At 36.6% G+C, this 18,299-nt stretch overlaps 1 protein-coding gene across 3 annotated transcripts in view; it reads left to right on the forward strand.

The window, feature by feature from the left end:
- The first annotated feature begins 1,738 nt into the window (after positions 1 to 1,738).
- IBTK (inhibitor of Bruton tyrosine kinase) overlaps positions 1,739 to 18,299 on the forward strand; it is a 108,096-nt gene continuing 91,535 nt past the window's right edge. For all 3 annotated transcript variants that reach the window (XM_028108088.2, XM_028108090.2, XM_028108089.2), the window contains exons 1-2: positions 1,739 to 1,932; positions 11,314 to 12,015. In XM_028108088.2, the coding sequence (XP_027963889.1) occupies positions 11,695 to 12,015 (321 nt within the window). In that variant the 5' untranslated portion in view covers positions 1,739 to 1,932; positions 11,314 to 11,694. The remainder of the gene's footprint in view (positions 1,933 to 11,313; positions 12,016 to 18,299) is intronic.

Genomic DNA, 18,299 nt, shown 5'->3' on the forward strand with positions numbered 1-18,299 from the left:
GAAGTCAGATTAAATTGATAGTATTCTTTGTAGTACTCGTATAAGTAGCAATCTATTCTTAACATTTTTTGGGACTATCTGGGCTTGGCATTCTTGTTAAAATGAATGAATGACTGCTTGGAATAATTCCGCTACTATGGAAATACTTTTTTTTTTTTTAAGTTTTATTTGTAAGTAATCTCTACACCCAGCATGGGGCTTGAACTCACAACCCCTAGATCAAGAGTCACACACTTTTCTGACTCAGCCAGCCAGGTGCCCCTGGAAATACCTTTTGATTTATAAAAGTAAGATTTTTTTATTCATGAAGTGCTAGGCACTCCCTGTGCTGTATATCTGTATATAATTTTTCACAAATGTAAATGCATTTTTGCTTCTAAAATACATTATTGCTCCTATTTTACAAACGAGGAAAGTACATCTTCAGGAAAGCTAATTAACTTGCCAAATAAAAGAGATCAATAAAAGATTTGAACTCAGGCCTATGCATTTATATACATTATTGTCCTTACTTGCCATTACCGGTTTCTTTGTTCAGTAATATAAAAGTCATCATATATAGCTTATCTTCCAAATCACTTAATTTTTACATTACAAATTGGTTTTTGTTACATCAAAGTAGGAAACAGGGCACCTTGAAAAGGGGCAAAGAAACAGACCACTGTATTGGGAAGGGCAGCAGGGGAGCTATTCTTCCTTTCCCTTTCCCTAACCAGATGTATGGCTTTGCGCTTTTATAAGGAAGGCTACAAAGACAGTAAAGCTGAACTGGCGGCCCTTAAGAAGACACGTATGGTGATTAACGTAACATAATAATAAAAAAAAAATAAAAAATCTTTCTAATTGGGAAAAATAAAAGAAGACACGTAGTCCAACGCCTTCGTTTTATAGATGAGAGAGACTAAGTGGCTTGTATAATTGACAACGTGGCCGACTGTACAGCCAAATCCTAACGGCTAGTGTTGTTCTGAGTCAAAGCACCCCTCCTTGAACAAACATTTACTGAATGCCACCTGTATGAGGCATTTGGTTGCAGTGATACCCATTTGGTATACTAGTATTGATTTCCTCCTCCTCCTCTTAATACTGCTCAGTCCTCTCCCCCGCCCCGCCTTTTTTTCCCCTTCACTCCAGCACTTTTAAAAACCGGCCTTGCATGCTGAGTTAAATGGGGAAAATCGTAGTGCAAGCCTGGCGTCAGACGCTGACTGACGTGACCCTGGTGGGCAGCAAGGTCCCCGCAGCAATCTAAGAAGGCAGCGACGCCTTAGGACCCAGGGAGTGCCTCTCAGACAATCCGGGTGTACGAGCGGGAAGGGAAGGGCGATGCTGCCAACGGGAGAACTCTTCTGTGCAAGTTGCCTACGCATTTGGCTTCTGCTGTATGGTGACCCAAGGCATTCGGCCAGGTCTCCTGCGCTCTCTTTCCACCCGGGTTTATCCGGAATTCAAAGCCTGCAGCAGTTTCTACCTAGGCCACGGCTGACCCTGAAAGGGACATTTCCACCACCGCTGTTGGCTGAGAGTCCTCAGCCGCTGCGTTTCCCCGCCCCCGGCTTGCGCGCGTGGTCCGAAGGCCGGCAGGGTCAAGCTCCCTCAAGGCTCCCGGGAAAGGCCACAGCTTAGGTGTCGCCACGCGAGGCCTCCTGGGCAGACACCAGCCAATCCTCATGAGGCATACACGAGCCCCAGCCAATCAACGCCTGTCTTATTCCTGGGCACCGCCCGCACCGGCCTTTTCTCCCTGCCCCCCTTCCCGGTGCCTGTAGTCGCGGCTGAATCTGCAGCCGCCTCCACAGCTGACCCGGGCCTGGGGACCGGCCTCTCCCTGGCACCGTTCGGTTTCTCCAGTTGTCTTCACTGAGGATGAGTCCCTGCGCAGCTGTGTGCTCGTCTCGCGGAGTACACGGGCGCACTTTCATCTAGCGACTGGTGAGGGAGTGCTCTGCGCGGCCTCACCGTGCGGAGTGGGCTGAGGCGAGGGTGTCTCTTCAGCCGGAGGAGGGGGGCGCTGGGACAGTATTCAGTTTCTGGAGGGTGCGGGTGACCGGGACGCCAGTGGCGCGGATGGACCGCGGGGAGGGAACCCAGTGGCTCCGAGGCTGGCGCGCTTCGAGCGAGACGGCGCGGAGTGGGCCGACTGGCCGGGGTCCCAGCGTCCGCCGTCCTGCTGCCTCGCTCAGCTTATGAATGGTCTGTTCTGCGACGCGCTACGCTGCTGTCCTGCCCGACACGCCCTCCAGCGTTGTTGCCTTGCTAGTTTCAGGAGTTGTAGGTGTCACTTCCCTTCGAGCCTTGAATTTGAAGCCGTTCGTTATCCCTTCGTTGGGGTCACATAGTTTTACTCCGCTATGGGGGTACTGACTCTGAAATTCTGTGTGAATTGACCATTGTGTGAAAAAGGACCGGTTCTTTTTGGGGGTGGGGGAACAGGATAGAGGCTTTTTGTTGTATCACGTTGTCTGGTTTTCTAAAAAGTTTTAGTTCAACAGCGAAATAGCTAAGCCCGGACATCCTTGACTACTGTTCTCCAACATATTTAATAAAACTTCCAAGATATTTATCAGGAAGCAGAAATTGATGTAGCACTCCCCTCGCCCGCCTTCCCCCCATGCTTCGAAGTAGGGCGTTTGAAATTCGAAATGTATCAGAATTACTGAAAGAATGTGACTTTTATGAGTGGTAGTGTTTCTCCACCCATAAGTACCAATTCACATCCTTGCATAGCTACTTCTTGATCTTCTCTTTTTTTCTTTTTTGAATTCCTTGATTTTTACTGGTTTTAGAAACATAGATTAGATGAGGGCAGAAAGGTCTGCTTTCCAAAAAGAATTTGTTACAGATATTTGCAGAAACTTTAGTCAAAGCAGAGTTTACCTCAAGAAATTTTAAAAAATGGCTGTTCCATTATTTAAATTAAAAAAAAACTTGTATTGAGGGTTCTTAGGATGCTAAATTCTGTGAAGGAACTTACTACGTTCTTTTACTTTCATTATAGTTTAGGACCATATAAAGTTCAGTAGACCATAAATGAACTTACCTACCACATAAAGGAGCTCAGTATTACTTGGTGTATTATTATAAATGATATCAAAGTCCGTTTACTGTTATTAATAGGTCACTAATTTTTTACTACGTGTAGAAATGTGCTTGCCCCTTAAAATTTGCGGAATTTTTCTATTGTGAAACTGGGTATTGCACCGATCAAGTATTGAAGTTTCTATCTTTTGTACCAAGAGAGTATTTGAGATAACGTTTGACTAAAATACAATATTGATAAAGCAAAATTACTAATTTCCTAAAGAAGTAAGTGCGTGTGTTTTAAAATTGTTATGTGAACTATTTTCAGGGTTTACAGGAGGAATTAAAAATTTTTTAAACTCAATTATGAGTTATAATTTGTAGCTTTGTGACAGTTAATATAGATACAAGTTTAAAAGGAAGATATTTTGGTATTATTGCTTATACAAATAAATCTACTTATGGAATATATATATATTTTGTAAGAAATATGAAGAAATATGACATCCCTTCCCCCTCCCCCCCTTCCCCGAGAACTTAAAATCTTTGTGTAGGCAAGGTACATACTAACGGGGCAAGTTATTATCATCAACTTTGCAGATGGTGAAATAGGATTAGGGGGATACTTGGCCAAGGTTTTAGGTAGTAGGAACCCAATTCTTATGACTGCAAATAAGGGTAATTTTTTTGTACTACACTATTCTACTTCTCATTTTGAGAGAGCAATTTGGGTAGAATAGAATAGATAGAATCTAGAGTACACTTTTCTATATTTGTAATTTTGGATAGGCTACTTAAACTTTCAAGTAAATTTCCTCATTGTAAAATGAAGGTACTCATATATAAAGGGGTAATATGAGGCTGAAATTTATGTTGGTTGTCCGTATCAAAATTTAAAGAATTTTTTTTTTAAAGATTTTATTGATTTATTAGAGAGAGAGAGCATGAGAGGGGGGAGGGTCAGAGGGAGAAGCAGACTCCCTGCTCAGCAGGGGGTCGGATGTGGGACTCCATCCCAGGACCCTGGGATCATGACCTGAGCCAAAGGTAGATGCTTAACCGACTGAGTCACCCAGGCGCCCTTTTTTTTCTTTTAAAGAAAGAAAAAAGAATTTTAAAGAATTTTCATATCAAAATTTAAAAGATGATAGATAACTCTGTAACTAACACATGGACACATTGGCAGTCTTGTAAGGGTTTGGGTGAAAAGCATTCCAAGCAGAAAGGACTCTAATAAAGTTACGCCATTTTCTGACCTGTATACTCATATACTCCTTTCTCTCTCTCTCTCTCTCTCTCTCTCTCTCTCTCTCTCTCTCTCTCTCTTTAAACATTTGTTGGGTGCTTACGTATGAATGAACTGTCTCATTTATTTTCAGAACAACTCAGGATATAAATAGTTGTTGCCACTTTTTCTAAGTGAGAGAATTGAAGCTTAGGAAATTGTGATGTGCCTGGGATCATTTAGTTAGTGGTGTACCTGGGTTCCTACCTCCGGTGTTCTGAATTCATAGAATCTGAATTTTACATGCCACGTGGTCTCCAGGCTTAATTGATACCCTTTTCCTGAAGTCACAGGCTAACCTTAACACATGAAATGTAGATGTTAGGTTTGGATTTGTCAGAGAATGGCATAATCAGATTTGTGTTTTAGGAGGATACCTAAACTCCTACCAAGGTTAAGTGGAACAATTATGAGTCGTTGTTGAGGGCTCAACCTCTACTGGCTAATGCCTTTGTGGTGGGCCAGTGCCCAAGGTTGAACAATTGCCTGTACTCCTACCAGTCAGTTGTCCATCAGCATTTCATATTCATCACATATAAAACAACTTTTCACCTTTAATTTTTTTTTTAAAGATTTTATTTATTTATTCATGAGAGACAGAGAGAGAGGCAGAGGGAGAAGCAGGCTCCCAAGGAGCAGGGAGCCTGATGTGGGACTCGATCCCAGGACCCTGGGACCATGACCCGAGACGAAGGCAGATGTCTAACCATCTGAGCCACCCAGGCGCCCTCACCTTTAATTTTTATTTGTTGCTTTTTTAAAAGTTTGTTTTGTTTTTCTAATTTCCCAAGCATTTACCCCCTACTCTACCTATAATCAAGCTAGAAATTTGAGAGTTATCACCACATCTTGTCAATTCAAGAGCTTAAATATCTAAATGTGTCTTTGAATTGCTCACTTTCTTTATCCCTAAAGAAATGCACAGAAAGCTGTTCATAATCTGGCCCATCCTTGTGTATATATTAGGCTTCGCTGTTTGCTGTCTTCTGAATTACTTGGAATTTTCAGAATAGACTAAAATGATTCTAATGCTTTTATTTATATTTATTTGCTCTGCCTTGAATGCCCACCCACACTGAGTTTATCAGGCAAACATGTACTCATCGTAATGTGGGAAATCTTCCGTATCTCTCTCTTGTCAACTCCCTATTCCTGTGAGTCACTTGTTTTATCTCTACCATAGGTTTAGAATCATGTTTTTATTACTTGCTTAAATGAAATCAGTCTCCTCTATCAAACTGTGACCCTTTGATGGTAGAGACTATAATAGATAATAAATTTTGTTCATTGAATACAGATGTTAAATGAGCTATAGTTTCATTTCAGTATTATCCATGAATCTGTATTTTTATCATGTTATCTAAAAATTTATACCATATTTATTTTGTATTCCCAGTACGTTGTGACCTACTGTGGATGCACTGTAGAAGCGGTGTAGTATAGTAGAAATAGCTTGGACTTTGCTATTAAAGAGATCTGTGCTTGAATTCTAACTCCTCTTTTATTGGTGCTATGATTACTTAACCTCTCTGTGATATAAAATTTCCAGTATGTATTAGGTGCTTAATAAATATTTCCTTTGCTTTCTTTGCTTTCGGTGAGCATTTGTTGAATGCATAAATAACATTTACACTGGTAATTGGAAATACAGGCCTGGAATTTAGGAAAGATGTGAGGGTAGAAGACATATTGGGGGATTATGAGCACGTAGGTTACACTTAAAAGCTAGAAAGAGATTGAAATTATCCAGGGAGAATATGAAGTAGAGAGGAAGAGAAGATGGAACATTGAGAGAACCCCAAAATTTGAAGGTAAGGGGAAGAGATAATGGCTTTGGAAGAAGGGGTGAGAGAGAGCCCATGCTTAAATGCTTCAGTAGTTCCCTATGCTTTCAGTATCCCTTCATAGATACTGTAGGAGAATGCGGTGTTAATGACTAAAAGCAGGGAAGTTAAGTAAGAACTGAAAGTATCAAAGTATTTGTAGGTTTGGAGGTCATTTTGGTAACCTTAGTATATATGGTTTAATTGGAGAAATATGCATGGAAACCAGGTTTTCATGGTTTTCAGGTTTTCATGACATTTTGGTAACCGTAGTACATATGGTTTAATTGGAGAAATATGCATGGAAACCAGGTTTTCATGGTTTTCAGGTTTTCATAACAATGAAACTCAAATATGAATTTTGAGATTAAATTTGTTACCCTTTTGTTACTGAAGAAATAATAGTAATAAAAGCTACTGTTTGTTGAATGCCTATTTTGTGCCAGGTACCAGGCTAAGCAATTTCATTTATCATTACAGTAACCCTGTGAAGTTGGTGACATTGTATCTGTTTTCCGATGAAGAAAAGAGATTATGTAATTTTTAAAGTTATGTAACTACTAACAGCCGGCATTGCTATATTTGAATCTAAATATGTAAGACTCTAAGAAACACCAGCTCTTAGTCACTTCCGTATTTATGTTCATAGTATTCTGTATGTTTCTCATATATTATAGTATGCTACCATTTTTACATTCATATTACCCCTTTTTTCCATTTTAATTGTTTATATATAGTAACAATTAGGGAATTTTCTTTGGTTACACCTTAATTCTTTCATGTAGTGTTTGAGTTATTTGCCAGTAAGTAGTTCCTTTCAGGTATTATGAATACACTGAAAATACAAAGGTGGAAAAATTTTAGAGCCTCAAAAGAATGAAATTAACTACAGTTGACTATTTTGCCATGTATCTTGTTTTCCAATTTTCACATTTTAAATTACTTGAGGCTTTGGTACCTTTTTCTTTATGTCAACTAAGAAACACTTTATTTTTTATACCAATCAACAGTTTAAGGTGGGGATGAATGTTATAAGGCTTATATCAAATTATAAAACATACAGACTAGTAGAAACAACGAGCTAGAAAGGATTGGGAATCCTCTAATTTTGTGCTGTCACCTTTAGATGGGGAAGTCAGAATTTTGAAGAACTAGTTAGATTTAGGACTTCTGACTCTTCGTGTGGTTTGAAATGGGAGTTGAAAGTGCAGATTTGCAATGTTTCATATCTATCTATGGTGCACAGAAGTTTCCCCTACACATATAGTAAACTCATATATGTCCCTCTAAATAGCTGCCTCATAACTGTTTTTCTTTGTCATTCAAAGTATATATTTAAAAATAGAAATGAAAAAAGTATTTCAGGGAATTTAAGTTTTATTTTTTAAAATTTATTCAATTTACTTAAACAAACCAGTTCATCCATTTCTTCCCTCCCACCCCCAATCTGATATAAGAGAGTCATATGCTGTTGGCTTTCCTCTGACTTATTTCACTTGGCATAATGCCCTTGAGGTCCATCCATGTTGTTACAAATGGCGAGAGTTCATCCTTTTTAATGGCTGAATTATATTCCATTGTGTATGTGTATAATATATGTATATATAACTTTTTTATCCATGTATCCATTGATGGACACTTAGGTTGTTTCCATAACTTGGCTATTATAAATAATGCTGCTGTGAACATGGGGGTGCCTATAGCTTTTCGAGTTAGTGTTTTGTTTTATTTGGATAAATACCTGGAACTGGACTTGCTGGATCATATGGTAGTTCTATTTTTAATTTTTTGGGGAACCTCCATACTACTTTACATAGTGGTTATATCAATTTACATTCCCACCAGTAGTGTACAGGGGTTTCTTTTTCTCCACATCCTTGCCAACAGTAATTATTTCTTATTTTTTTGATAATAGCCATTCTAAAGGAGAAAGGTGATATATCATTGTGGTTTTGATTTGCATTTCCCTGATGATTAGTGATGTTGAACATTTTTTATGTACCTGTTGGGCATCTGTATGTCTTTGGAAAATCTATGAGGATCTTTGTCCCATTTTTTTAATCAGATGGTTTATTTTTTTGCTCTTGAATTGTATGAATTCCTTGGATATTTTATATAGGTTAGCCCTTTATTAGATGTATGATTTGCAGAAATTTTTCTCCCATTCTGTAGATTGCTTTTTCATTTTGTTGATGGTTTCCTTTGCTGTCCAGAAGCTTTTTAATTTGATGTGGTACTACTTGTTTATTTTTGCTTTTGTTGCTTTTGCTATTATTGTCAGATTAAAAAAATCATCTCCAAGACCTATATCAGGGAGCTTATTACTGCCTGTGTTTTCTTCTAGGAGTTTTATGGTTTCAGGTCTTACATTTAAGTCTTTAAACCATTTGAGTTAATTTTGAGGTATGGTTTAAGATAAGGGTCCAGTTTCATGCTTTTGCATGTGGCTGACCAATTTTCCCAACACCATTTATTGAAGAGATTGTCCCCTTGCCATTGTATATTCTTGGTTCCTTTGTTATAAGTCATATATGCATGGGTTTATTTCTGGGCTCTATTCTGTTCCATTGATCTAGGTGTTTCTTTGTATGCCTGTATCATACTGTTTTATTTACTACAGTTTTGTAATGTAGTTTGAAATCAGGGGGTGTGATGCTTCCACCTTTGTTCTACTTTCTCGAGATTGCTTTGGCTATTTGGGGTCTTTTGTGGTTTTAGGATTGTTTGTTCTATGCAGTATTTATGATCAGTACCTTGGAGAAGAGAATTTACATAGAATTTCTATTACAAAAGCTTTAAAATCTAACCATTATGAAATGGATTGACTAGTTACTTAAAATCCAGAGGACTAAAATAAAATAGAATAAAATCCAGAGTACAAAAATATTGCAAGAAAAATAATTAGATGATAAATAAAAAGATGATGGAGAAATATTCCATCTAGACCACTCTAGATATAAAATTTCTAAAAATAGGTGGTTAGTTCTCTAACAGGAAGTAAAAAACCTGAAGAATAGTAGTTTATCAAATAGATGACAAATTGTATTTCATTTCTCCAGATCTGAACAGGGCAAAGCAGACGGTAGCATATTGGAAGAAAGGAAGTTAGAGGCTCTTATATGGTGGCTGAGTTTTCTATATTTTCTGACAGACTCCCTAATCAATATATTAGCATTTATTTATATTTTTTAGATATTTATTTTTGAATAGGTATTCATGCTCATGGTGAAGCATTCAAAAGTGGTTTGTAGTAAAATATAAGTAAGTTTGCCTTCCATTTCTGTCTCCAACTATTGGTGCTCCTCTCCAGAGGAACCACTCTTAACCATTTTCTTGTGTATTCTTTTAGACATCTTTCATGCATATTCAAGCACAAATGTGTAAATACATACACAATTTTTCCATAAATGGTATTATATATACATCTCATTTTAAAGGACATTGTACAATGTATCTTGGAGATTATTTCATATCAGAAAATGTATAGCTGCTTCATTCTTTTTGATACATGAATAATATTCTGTTGCATGGATATAATTACTTCTAAATATTTAGTTTTTTTCCACACTTTACTATTTAAAACAATGACTCATTGAATATTCTTGTATGTATGCCATTTCACACATGGATATGGTTTTCCAAGATAAATCCCTAGAAGTAAAATTGCTTGGGTCAGAAAAGAAGGTGTATTTTGCATTTTCATAACTATACTAAATTGCTTTCCAAAGAAATTGTATGAGTTTATATGCTTACCAGCAGTGGAGTAGAGTACGTATTTTCTTACAATCTTGTCAATACATAGTAATGTCAACATTTTTGATCTTTGCTATTTTGATAGATAAAAAAATGGTATCTCATTATAGTTTTTTAAAAATTTTTATTTTAATTCCAATTAGTTAACATACAGTGTTATATTAGTTTCACGTGTACAGTGTAGTGATTCAACAATTCCATGAATCACCCTTTGCTCATCACAGACAAGTGCACTCCGTAATCCCCATCACTTATTTAACCCATCCCCTCTGCCACCTCCCCTCTGTTTGTTCTCTATAATTAGGAGTCTGTTTCTTGATTTGTCTCTCTGTTTATTCCCTTTGCTCATTTGTTTTTTTCTTAAATTCCACATATGAGTGAAATCATATGGTATTTGTCTTTCTGTGACTGGCTTCAGCATTATATTCTCTAGCTCCATTCATGTTGTTGCATGGTATCTCATTATAATTTTAATTTATATTTCTTTTGAGTGAGGTGCGTCTCTTTATTTTTTAAAAATCTGTTTAAATTTCCTTTTTTTTTGAGAAATATCAAATTCTTTGAGTTTTATTCTGTTGGTCTCTTATTTGTAGAGACTATATGTTAAGGAAGCTTTTTCTCCTTTTTTGTCTTAAAAATTTTTTAATGTAGATTTTAAACTGACTAAATTTATTAATATTTTATAACTCTTGAATTTCGGATCATACTTAGAAAGGCCTTTTGTACTTTGAAATTATAAAAAAGAGTCTCCCATGCTCTCTTCTAGTGCTTTTATGGTATTATTTTTATGTTTGTCATTGACCCATCTGGAATTTATATTGGTGTAAGGTATAAAGTAAGTAATTTATTTTTTTTTCAGGTTGATACCTAGTTGTTTTGATACCTGATATCTAATTATCATCTCCTCCTATGGTCCTATGGTGAAGGACTTTCCAGGCACAGAGAACATTATCCCACAGTGCCTGGCTCTTAGTAAAAACTGAATGATGAGAGGGTTGGTTATGGTGGTGGTGGTGGGTGGTGGTGGTGATGAAATAATTTTAGGGGGTAAAGGTTTGAGATGGGTTTGCTATAAAGATGGTAGATTTAAGTGTGCTTATATCTTGTGGGGACATAGCTAGTAGAGTGTAAAAATACAAGAGAGAAGGAATGAAGCTTTTGGAAAGAAAGAGGTGGACTCCAGAGTACAGATACAGAGGTTAACTTTAAGCAGAATGGAAAAAAGGAGGTGAAGATGATTAGTATAGTTCTAGAATACTGTGGATGTGAAGGTGAAAAGTTGACATACTTTTATTTATTTATTTTTTTGAAATAAGAATTAGGGGAACTTTAGGGGCACTTAAATATAGAGGTAGTTGTAAAGTACTTGAGGAGAACAAGAAGTAGATTTTGTATTTTTTACTTTCTCTTTCTTTCCTTTTTTTTTTACAGGTCACCCTTGCAATTATGGATATTTAAAAGGATCAGACAGTGTGGAGGGGGAGTTCCCCTCCTCACTCCCCCTTGGTGCTTGACTCCAGGAATAATTTATAAACTGTGGAAAGTTTTTTTTTTTTAATAGAGAACTTGCATTTGATATAAACTTTATAGAGCTATTTATAATTTTTTGATTTAAGTGCCAAAATAAATTGTACAAAGATATATAGTTTTATACTATTGCCATTGAGGATTTAAATTATAATCCTAAACAGGTCATTTATTCTCTATAAATCTTTCTGAATAGCACCTTTTGTCCTGGCTTTTTCATTTTTAAAAATTAGTCTTAACTGACTACTCCAAAGAACTAAACTAAGCAGTATAAAAACAATTAGGATGAATTCTTCCATCCCTGACTGCACATCAAAGTGTCGATCCCTGAAGCATGCTTTGGATGTCCTTTCTGTGGTAACAAAGGGGAATGAAAACCAGATTAAGGCCTTTCTCTCCAGTTATTGTTACAATGCTGCAACTATCAAAGATGCTTTTGGCAGAAATGCCCTCCACCTTGTTTCCTCCTGTGGAAAGAAAGGAGTGTTAGACTGGCTTATTGAGAAAGGAGTGGATCTACTGGTGAAAGACAAGGAATCAGGATGGACAGCTTTGCACAGAAGCATTTTTTATGGACATATTGATTGTGTTTGGTCTCTATTGAAGGTAAGTGTCATTTGTTTATTTAAAACTATTTGGTCTGGTATATGCTTTTCTTAGTCTTTTTCAGACACCCTATTTTCCAAAGATTTGAGTTTGTTCTTATTAGTTGTTTGATATCTTTTACTATTATAACTGACTCATCTTTAGAATTCAAATCCATATATATTTTTATTTAGACTTGTTATGATGTAGAATTTTAAACATATACCAAAGTTTACAATACATAATGGACTGTTGGCTAATTATGTGTTATATATATCCCCACTGCCTTTGTTTATCTCACACTATTTTGAAGTAAATCCCACACATTTTATCATTTAATCCCTATAACCTTTTAGTATTCTTAAGAAAAATGGTTTACTTTTCTTTAACTTTTATTAGCTACTTTAAAAGGGCACTAGTTATTGAAATACAACATTTAAGGACTGTTTTTTGGATAGTATGCTTATTTCTTGTTTGGCTAGGATAAAGTGTTTATAGTTATAAAAATAGTAATTAGAATCAGTTAAATTTATTTGAAATTTCCCATCAAGTAGATTCAATCTAGGTTTGTTGTACTGTATAGTCAAATAATGAAGGGTTTTGAAGTACACCCCAATGTCATTTCACTAGTGAATGCACATTAAAAACTCAGAAGTCATGAATTTTAAATTGAATTTTTTTTTTTTTGTATAGCCATTTTATCGTGTTTGTAGAGGACACAGAGAAGAACAAAACACTTCCTGTCTTCAAGGAACTTATGGTCACATTAGGGAGCTTATCTTCAGTGTCTTCATCTATTTTTGAGTTTAAAAAAGTTTACCAATAGTACTGTTAATTCCTCTTACATCTAAAACATTTGATTTAGATGGTTTAATTCTTTACTGTAATCTATTTTATACAGAAAGCTAGGTTGGTAAAAGTTAAAGCATCTTATCAGCTCTACTCTTACCCTTTCCCACATCTAAAGCCTCAGCTTTTTTCCAGTTTCTGCTAGAAATTTGGATGACTGCCAGTCGTGTAAAGCTGGAGAGCATCCTTGGATTTTCTGTTGTCATAGGAGTTGACATTCAGGTGTCAGGATTTGGGGCTTCAGTTTGAAATAGGATCTGGTCTGAATTTTGAACCTTCCCTCCCTTTGGGGTTTCATTTCCCTTAAGAAATCCTCATTCTTTCCTCCTTGGATAAGAGAAGCCAGGAAATTTGTGCCTTCGGCCACCTTGCGCTTGGCTTGACTGTCTTTTATTATCATCAGAGCCCTATTGATCAATGATAGATATCTAACAGTGGATGCATTGCACTGATAAAATTTTCCCACAGAAACCTTTTCCTATCCATTTAGTATTCATGTCTCAACATGGTATATCCTTTTTTCTTTTGACCTTTCAACATCATTTTATTGGAAGAGCTGCAGTGATTGGAGTGTGCATGTCAGTTCCACTTCTGGACAACTGTAGCATATAAGGTGTTATGACAACTATAGCCCTTAAGGTATTGTGGTTGGCAGAGAGAGACCGTACACAAATACACATTTTATTTTATTTTTATTTTATTTTTTTAAGATTTTATTTATTTATTTGACAGAGAGAGAGACAGTGAGAGAGGGAACACAAGCAGGGGGAGTGGGAGAGGGAGAAGCAGGCTTCCCATGGGGCAGGGAGTCTGATGCGGGGCTCGATCCCAGGACCCTGGGATCATGACCCGAGCCGAAGGCAGACGCTTAATGACAGCCACCCAGGTGCCCCACAAATACACATTTTAAATAAATTGCATTTGATAACAACTTTATAACTATAAGACTTTTTAATTGCCAAAACAAATTGTACAATAAATATACACCCGCACTGTCAGTTCCTGATTGCCAAAGATAAAAAAACAAAAACAAATAAACAAAACCTCAGCAGAAACTACTTGTCTACCAAAAGTGGGAGGAGAGACAGCCTATCTTATGCATATCTTCTTTGGCTCGTTGGTTCCATGAGAAGATGAGTGGCTGGCAAAGACTGTGCTTGTAGGGTCCTGCTGTTTCTGTTACTGCTATACCATTGTTTTTTCATACTGGTGGTTTACTTACTATTCTGGTAAAACTTGCTTTAATTCTTCATTTGTAAATAGAACTAACTTAATCATAAGATTGTATGGATTAAATGCTATACTATTTGTAAAGTATTTGGAACAAATTTTTTTTTTGAGTGCCTGATGTGTGTAAAGCACTAACCTAGGTCCTAGGGATATGTAATGAACATGACAGACAGAATCCTTTTTTTTGTTTGAGTTTTTATTTTAGTAGAAGGAGATAGACTGAAACCAAATAATTAAATAAACAAATAGGAGAATAAATGTTGGTGTATTAGAGTTCATATTTCATAGAAACAGAAGCTAACTAAGGTTCCCTAAGCAAAAGCTGTTTTATTAGAGGGATATCAGATACCTCACAGAATAGAACGAGTGATGAATAAGAGTAATATAGTTAATTGTCAAATCATAAACAAGATAAATCTCCTCAAACTAAAATAGAAGAGTTATAAACTAAGTAGAACTGATCTGAAGTATCTCCCACCTCCCTGCCCCAGGATAATTAGATAGCCGGACCAGTTTATTAAAACTATTCCTAGTTTATGATGTTAAAACCATGTCATTTGAATATAAGAAAATGCTTATTTTTTTGTTTTCTCTAGTTATGAGGGCATCTAGCTGATGTATCCAACAGTATTATCAAAGCTTTGAAGAATAGGCTTGAAAGAAGGAGAGTAGAATACATCCCATCTTACCCCACTGGAAATTATAGTCTCAAGATAGTCCTTTTTTTTTTTTTTAATTTTTTTTATTATGTTAATCACCATACATTACATCATTAGTTTTTGATGTAGTGTTCCATGATTCATTGTTTGCGTATAACACCCAGTGCTCCATTCAGTATGTGCCCTCTTTAATACCATCACTAGGCTAACCCATCCCCCCACCCCCTCCCCTCTAGAACCCTCAGTTTGACGAACCACGAGAGACTATGGACTCTGAGAATCAAGATAGTCTTTTGATTCTGACTTTTTTGGCAGTATATGGGCAGCATTAGTGAGAGAGCCATATTAAACTCACTCAATTTAGCTCATAACCAGTTTGGAAAAATTAGTGTATCAGATACTTCTCTTGAACCACTTCATATAATTTTGGCCTCATCCTTTATTCTAGCTAGTTGTGTACAGGCTTCTAGCAGCTTTGTATAGGTCTAAATCTGCAGTTTGTTTCTAGCATCTACTGCTTACCTCTTATTTTATGTCCCAAAGCTTGGCATTCATGCATGACCAACCAAAAGTACAGGAGAGTTAAATCCCTTTTAGAGCAACTCTTTGCTAATGAAGAATGGGAACTGGGGCTAAAACTTTACCCCTTTTATTCCTCGACTGGAGTATTACTCTGTGATATATTGTATAAGGTTCCCAGAATTTCCTGGCAGGATCGTGCACAAGCCTTAGCAGTGGCCTGCTTGATAACACATCCTTGTATTGGTTTTTCCTCCTTTTATTTACTCTTCTGGTCCTCACTTTCTAGGATCTCTTCCCAAGGAAATTACCTGCATGCCAGTCTTTATCTTAACGCTTTGCTTTCAGGAAGATAGTCAAAGCAAACAAAAACAGTTCTCTGTATTTGCAGACAGACCTGTCCAGTAGTGTTACTAGTGGTTTGTAGTGGAATAGCTGTGTCTAAAGTGCATCTGCTCCTTGTTGTGGAGCATTCTCATGAAATGCTCAGGCTTGTAAGGCTATTTAACAAAGTAATGAATTTGTCTATTTTGGGGATATGTAAAGAGTTGATCTTTAAATAGGATAGACTACGCACTGGTCCTGCAACCTTTAGAGTTTAAGATGAGTATATTAGAAAATGTCAGAGTCTACCATATCTAGGGAGCTCTAATGGCCAAACAAATGTAGTCTTATGCAGTTCGGGCTACTTAGGATGATGCAAATGTATGTGGTCTTAATAGGGTCCAGTTGGTAAAGTTTAGGAAAATTTATAATTTATAAAAAATAAAAAAATATAAAAAATTTATAAAACTGGCAAAATAAACTCTCTAGGGATCTAGGTTTCTGGGATCCCATTTGTCACCTTCATAGCTTGGAGCACTTTGTCCTGGAATCTACATTCATTTCTCTTAAAAGGTTAAACTGCTGGCTTCTCACATGGATTTATTATATCTGATTTTTTTAAAGTAGTAGGTAACATATGATTTTAAATTATCAAAATCTTAGATCACTTTTTTTTTTTTTTACTGGTTAGCTCATTTGAGTATTTTTTGCTCATTGACAGTTCTTGTGAAATCAAGTATTATAACCATCTGGAACATAATGAACTTAGAATTGGTTTTAGATTGTTAGGAATCCATTGTTACAAGGTAAGAGGAGATTCTTCTTTCCTAAGTAACCTAAAACAGAGGATTCCAACATGTCACAGAGTTTAATAACTTCATAGTTCTCTGCCTGTAACTACCCAAGTGAACTGTGTACAGACAGGCAGTGATGACTTGCACAGGTTAAAATAGAGGTAAGTCTAATTATTGAATGTCTTATTAAACTATCAGCAAATACCAGAAGTTATTCTTTTTTAATGTAATTTTATTATGTTATGTTAATCACCATACATTACATCATTAGTTTTTGATGTAGTGTTCCATGATTCATTGTTTGCATATAACACCCAGTGCTCCATGCAGAACATGCCCTCCTTAATACCCATCACCAGGCTAACCCATCCCCCCATGCCCCTCCCCTCTAGAACCCTCAGTTTGTTTCTTAGAGTCCATAGTCTCTCATGGTTCGTCTCCCCATTCTATTTCCCCCCTTCATTTTTCCCTTCCTACTCTTTTTTTTTTTTTAACATATAATGTATTTTTTGTTTCAGAGATACAGGTCTGTGTTTCATCAGTCTTACACAATTCACAGTGCTCACCATAGCACGTACCCTCCCCACTGTCTGTCATCCAGCTGCCCCATCTCTCCCACCCCCCCACCACTTCAGCATCCCTCAGTTTGTTTCCTGAGATTAAGAATTCCTCATATTAGTGAGATCATATGATACATGTCTTTGTCTGATTGACTTATTTCACTTAGTATAATACCCTCTAGTTCCATTCACTCGTAGCAAATGGCAAGATTTCACCTTTTTTTGATGGCTGCATAATATTCCATCATATATAGATATACCAACATCATCTTTTTCCAGTCATCTGTCGATGGACATCTTGCCTCTTTCCATAGTTTGGCTGTTGTGGACACTGCTGCTATAAACATTGGGGTGCATGTACCCCTTGGGATCACTACATTTGTATCTTTGGGGTAAATACCCAGTAGTGCAATTGTTGGGTCATAGGGTAGTTGTATTTTCAACTTTTTGAGGAACCTCTGTGCTGTTTGCCAGAGTGGCTGCACCAGCTTGCATTCCTACCAACAGTGTAGGAGGGTTCCCCTTTCTCTGCATCCCTGCCAACATCTGTCTTTTCCTGACTTGTTAATTTTAGCCATTCTGACTGGTGTGAGGTACCAAAAGTTACTCTTGAAAAGAAGAACATTTTATATTTAAAAACTGTAGTTAAGTAATAACAATATGAATTGAGCATTGCTCTCTGTCCCTCCTGCCCCCCTTCCATTATATTTTAAAAGATAGAAAAGTATGGTGATAGGGATAGGGTGTGCTAACTGCCTTAAATAAGTGGGACAGAAAATATTCTATTTCATGTTTGATTTTGAACTGTGAAGATAGAAAGATTAAATTCATCCTTAAAACACATACACATTCTCAGGTTTTTTAAGGATACTATTATTTATATATGATTTGTAAGAAGCCATAACTAAACAATGCTATAAAAATTTTAAATACAAAGATGAAAACTTATATCACACAAATAGAAATAAAGGACTATAATTGTCTTTAATGTAAATACTGGATATAACAAAGTTCAAGGCAAGAAGAGATGGGGCCTACGTGATCACATTATATTTATAAACACTAAATTCTAATATAAGTACTGTTGTGCCATTACCTTGAAGTCTTTATAGCCCTTAACTGAACTAGACATGGAGCATGGCTTTTTAAATATGTAAAGTGTAGTGCATGCACAGGTGCAGACAGACCCAGAGCTAGGGCCTTCTAGGCAGTCAGACTTGCCTTACCGTAGAAAATTTTCACATCTAGTTCATTTTGATTTTTAAATGTTACTTATTTTATTTCCTCAGGTTTTCTGGTTCTTATTTTAAGAATTAGATATTTGATTTTTCTTAATTCTCTTCTGTGTGTGGAAAAAAATGTGGGTGGGC

Source organism: Eumetopias jubatus, unplaced genomic scaffold (genome assembly GCF_037043125.1).
Source record: "Eumetopias jubatus isolate StellerSeaLion01/CBP00866 unplaced genomic scaffold, mEumJub1_p1.0 scaffold_6, whole genome shotgun sequence".
Lineage (NCBI taxonomy): Eukaryota > Metazoa > Chordata > Mammalia > Carnivora > Otariidae > Eumetopias > Eumetopias jubatus.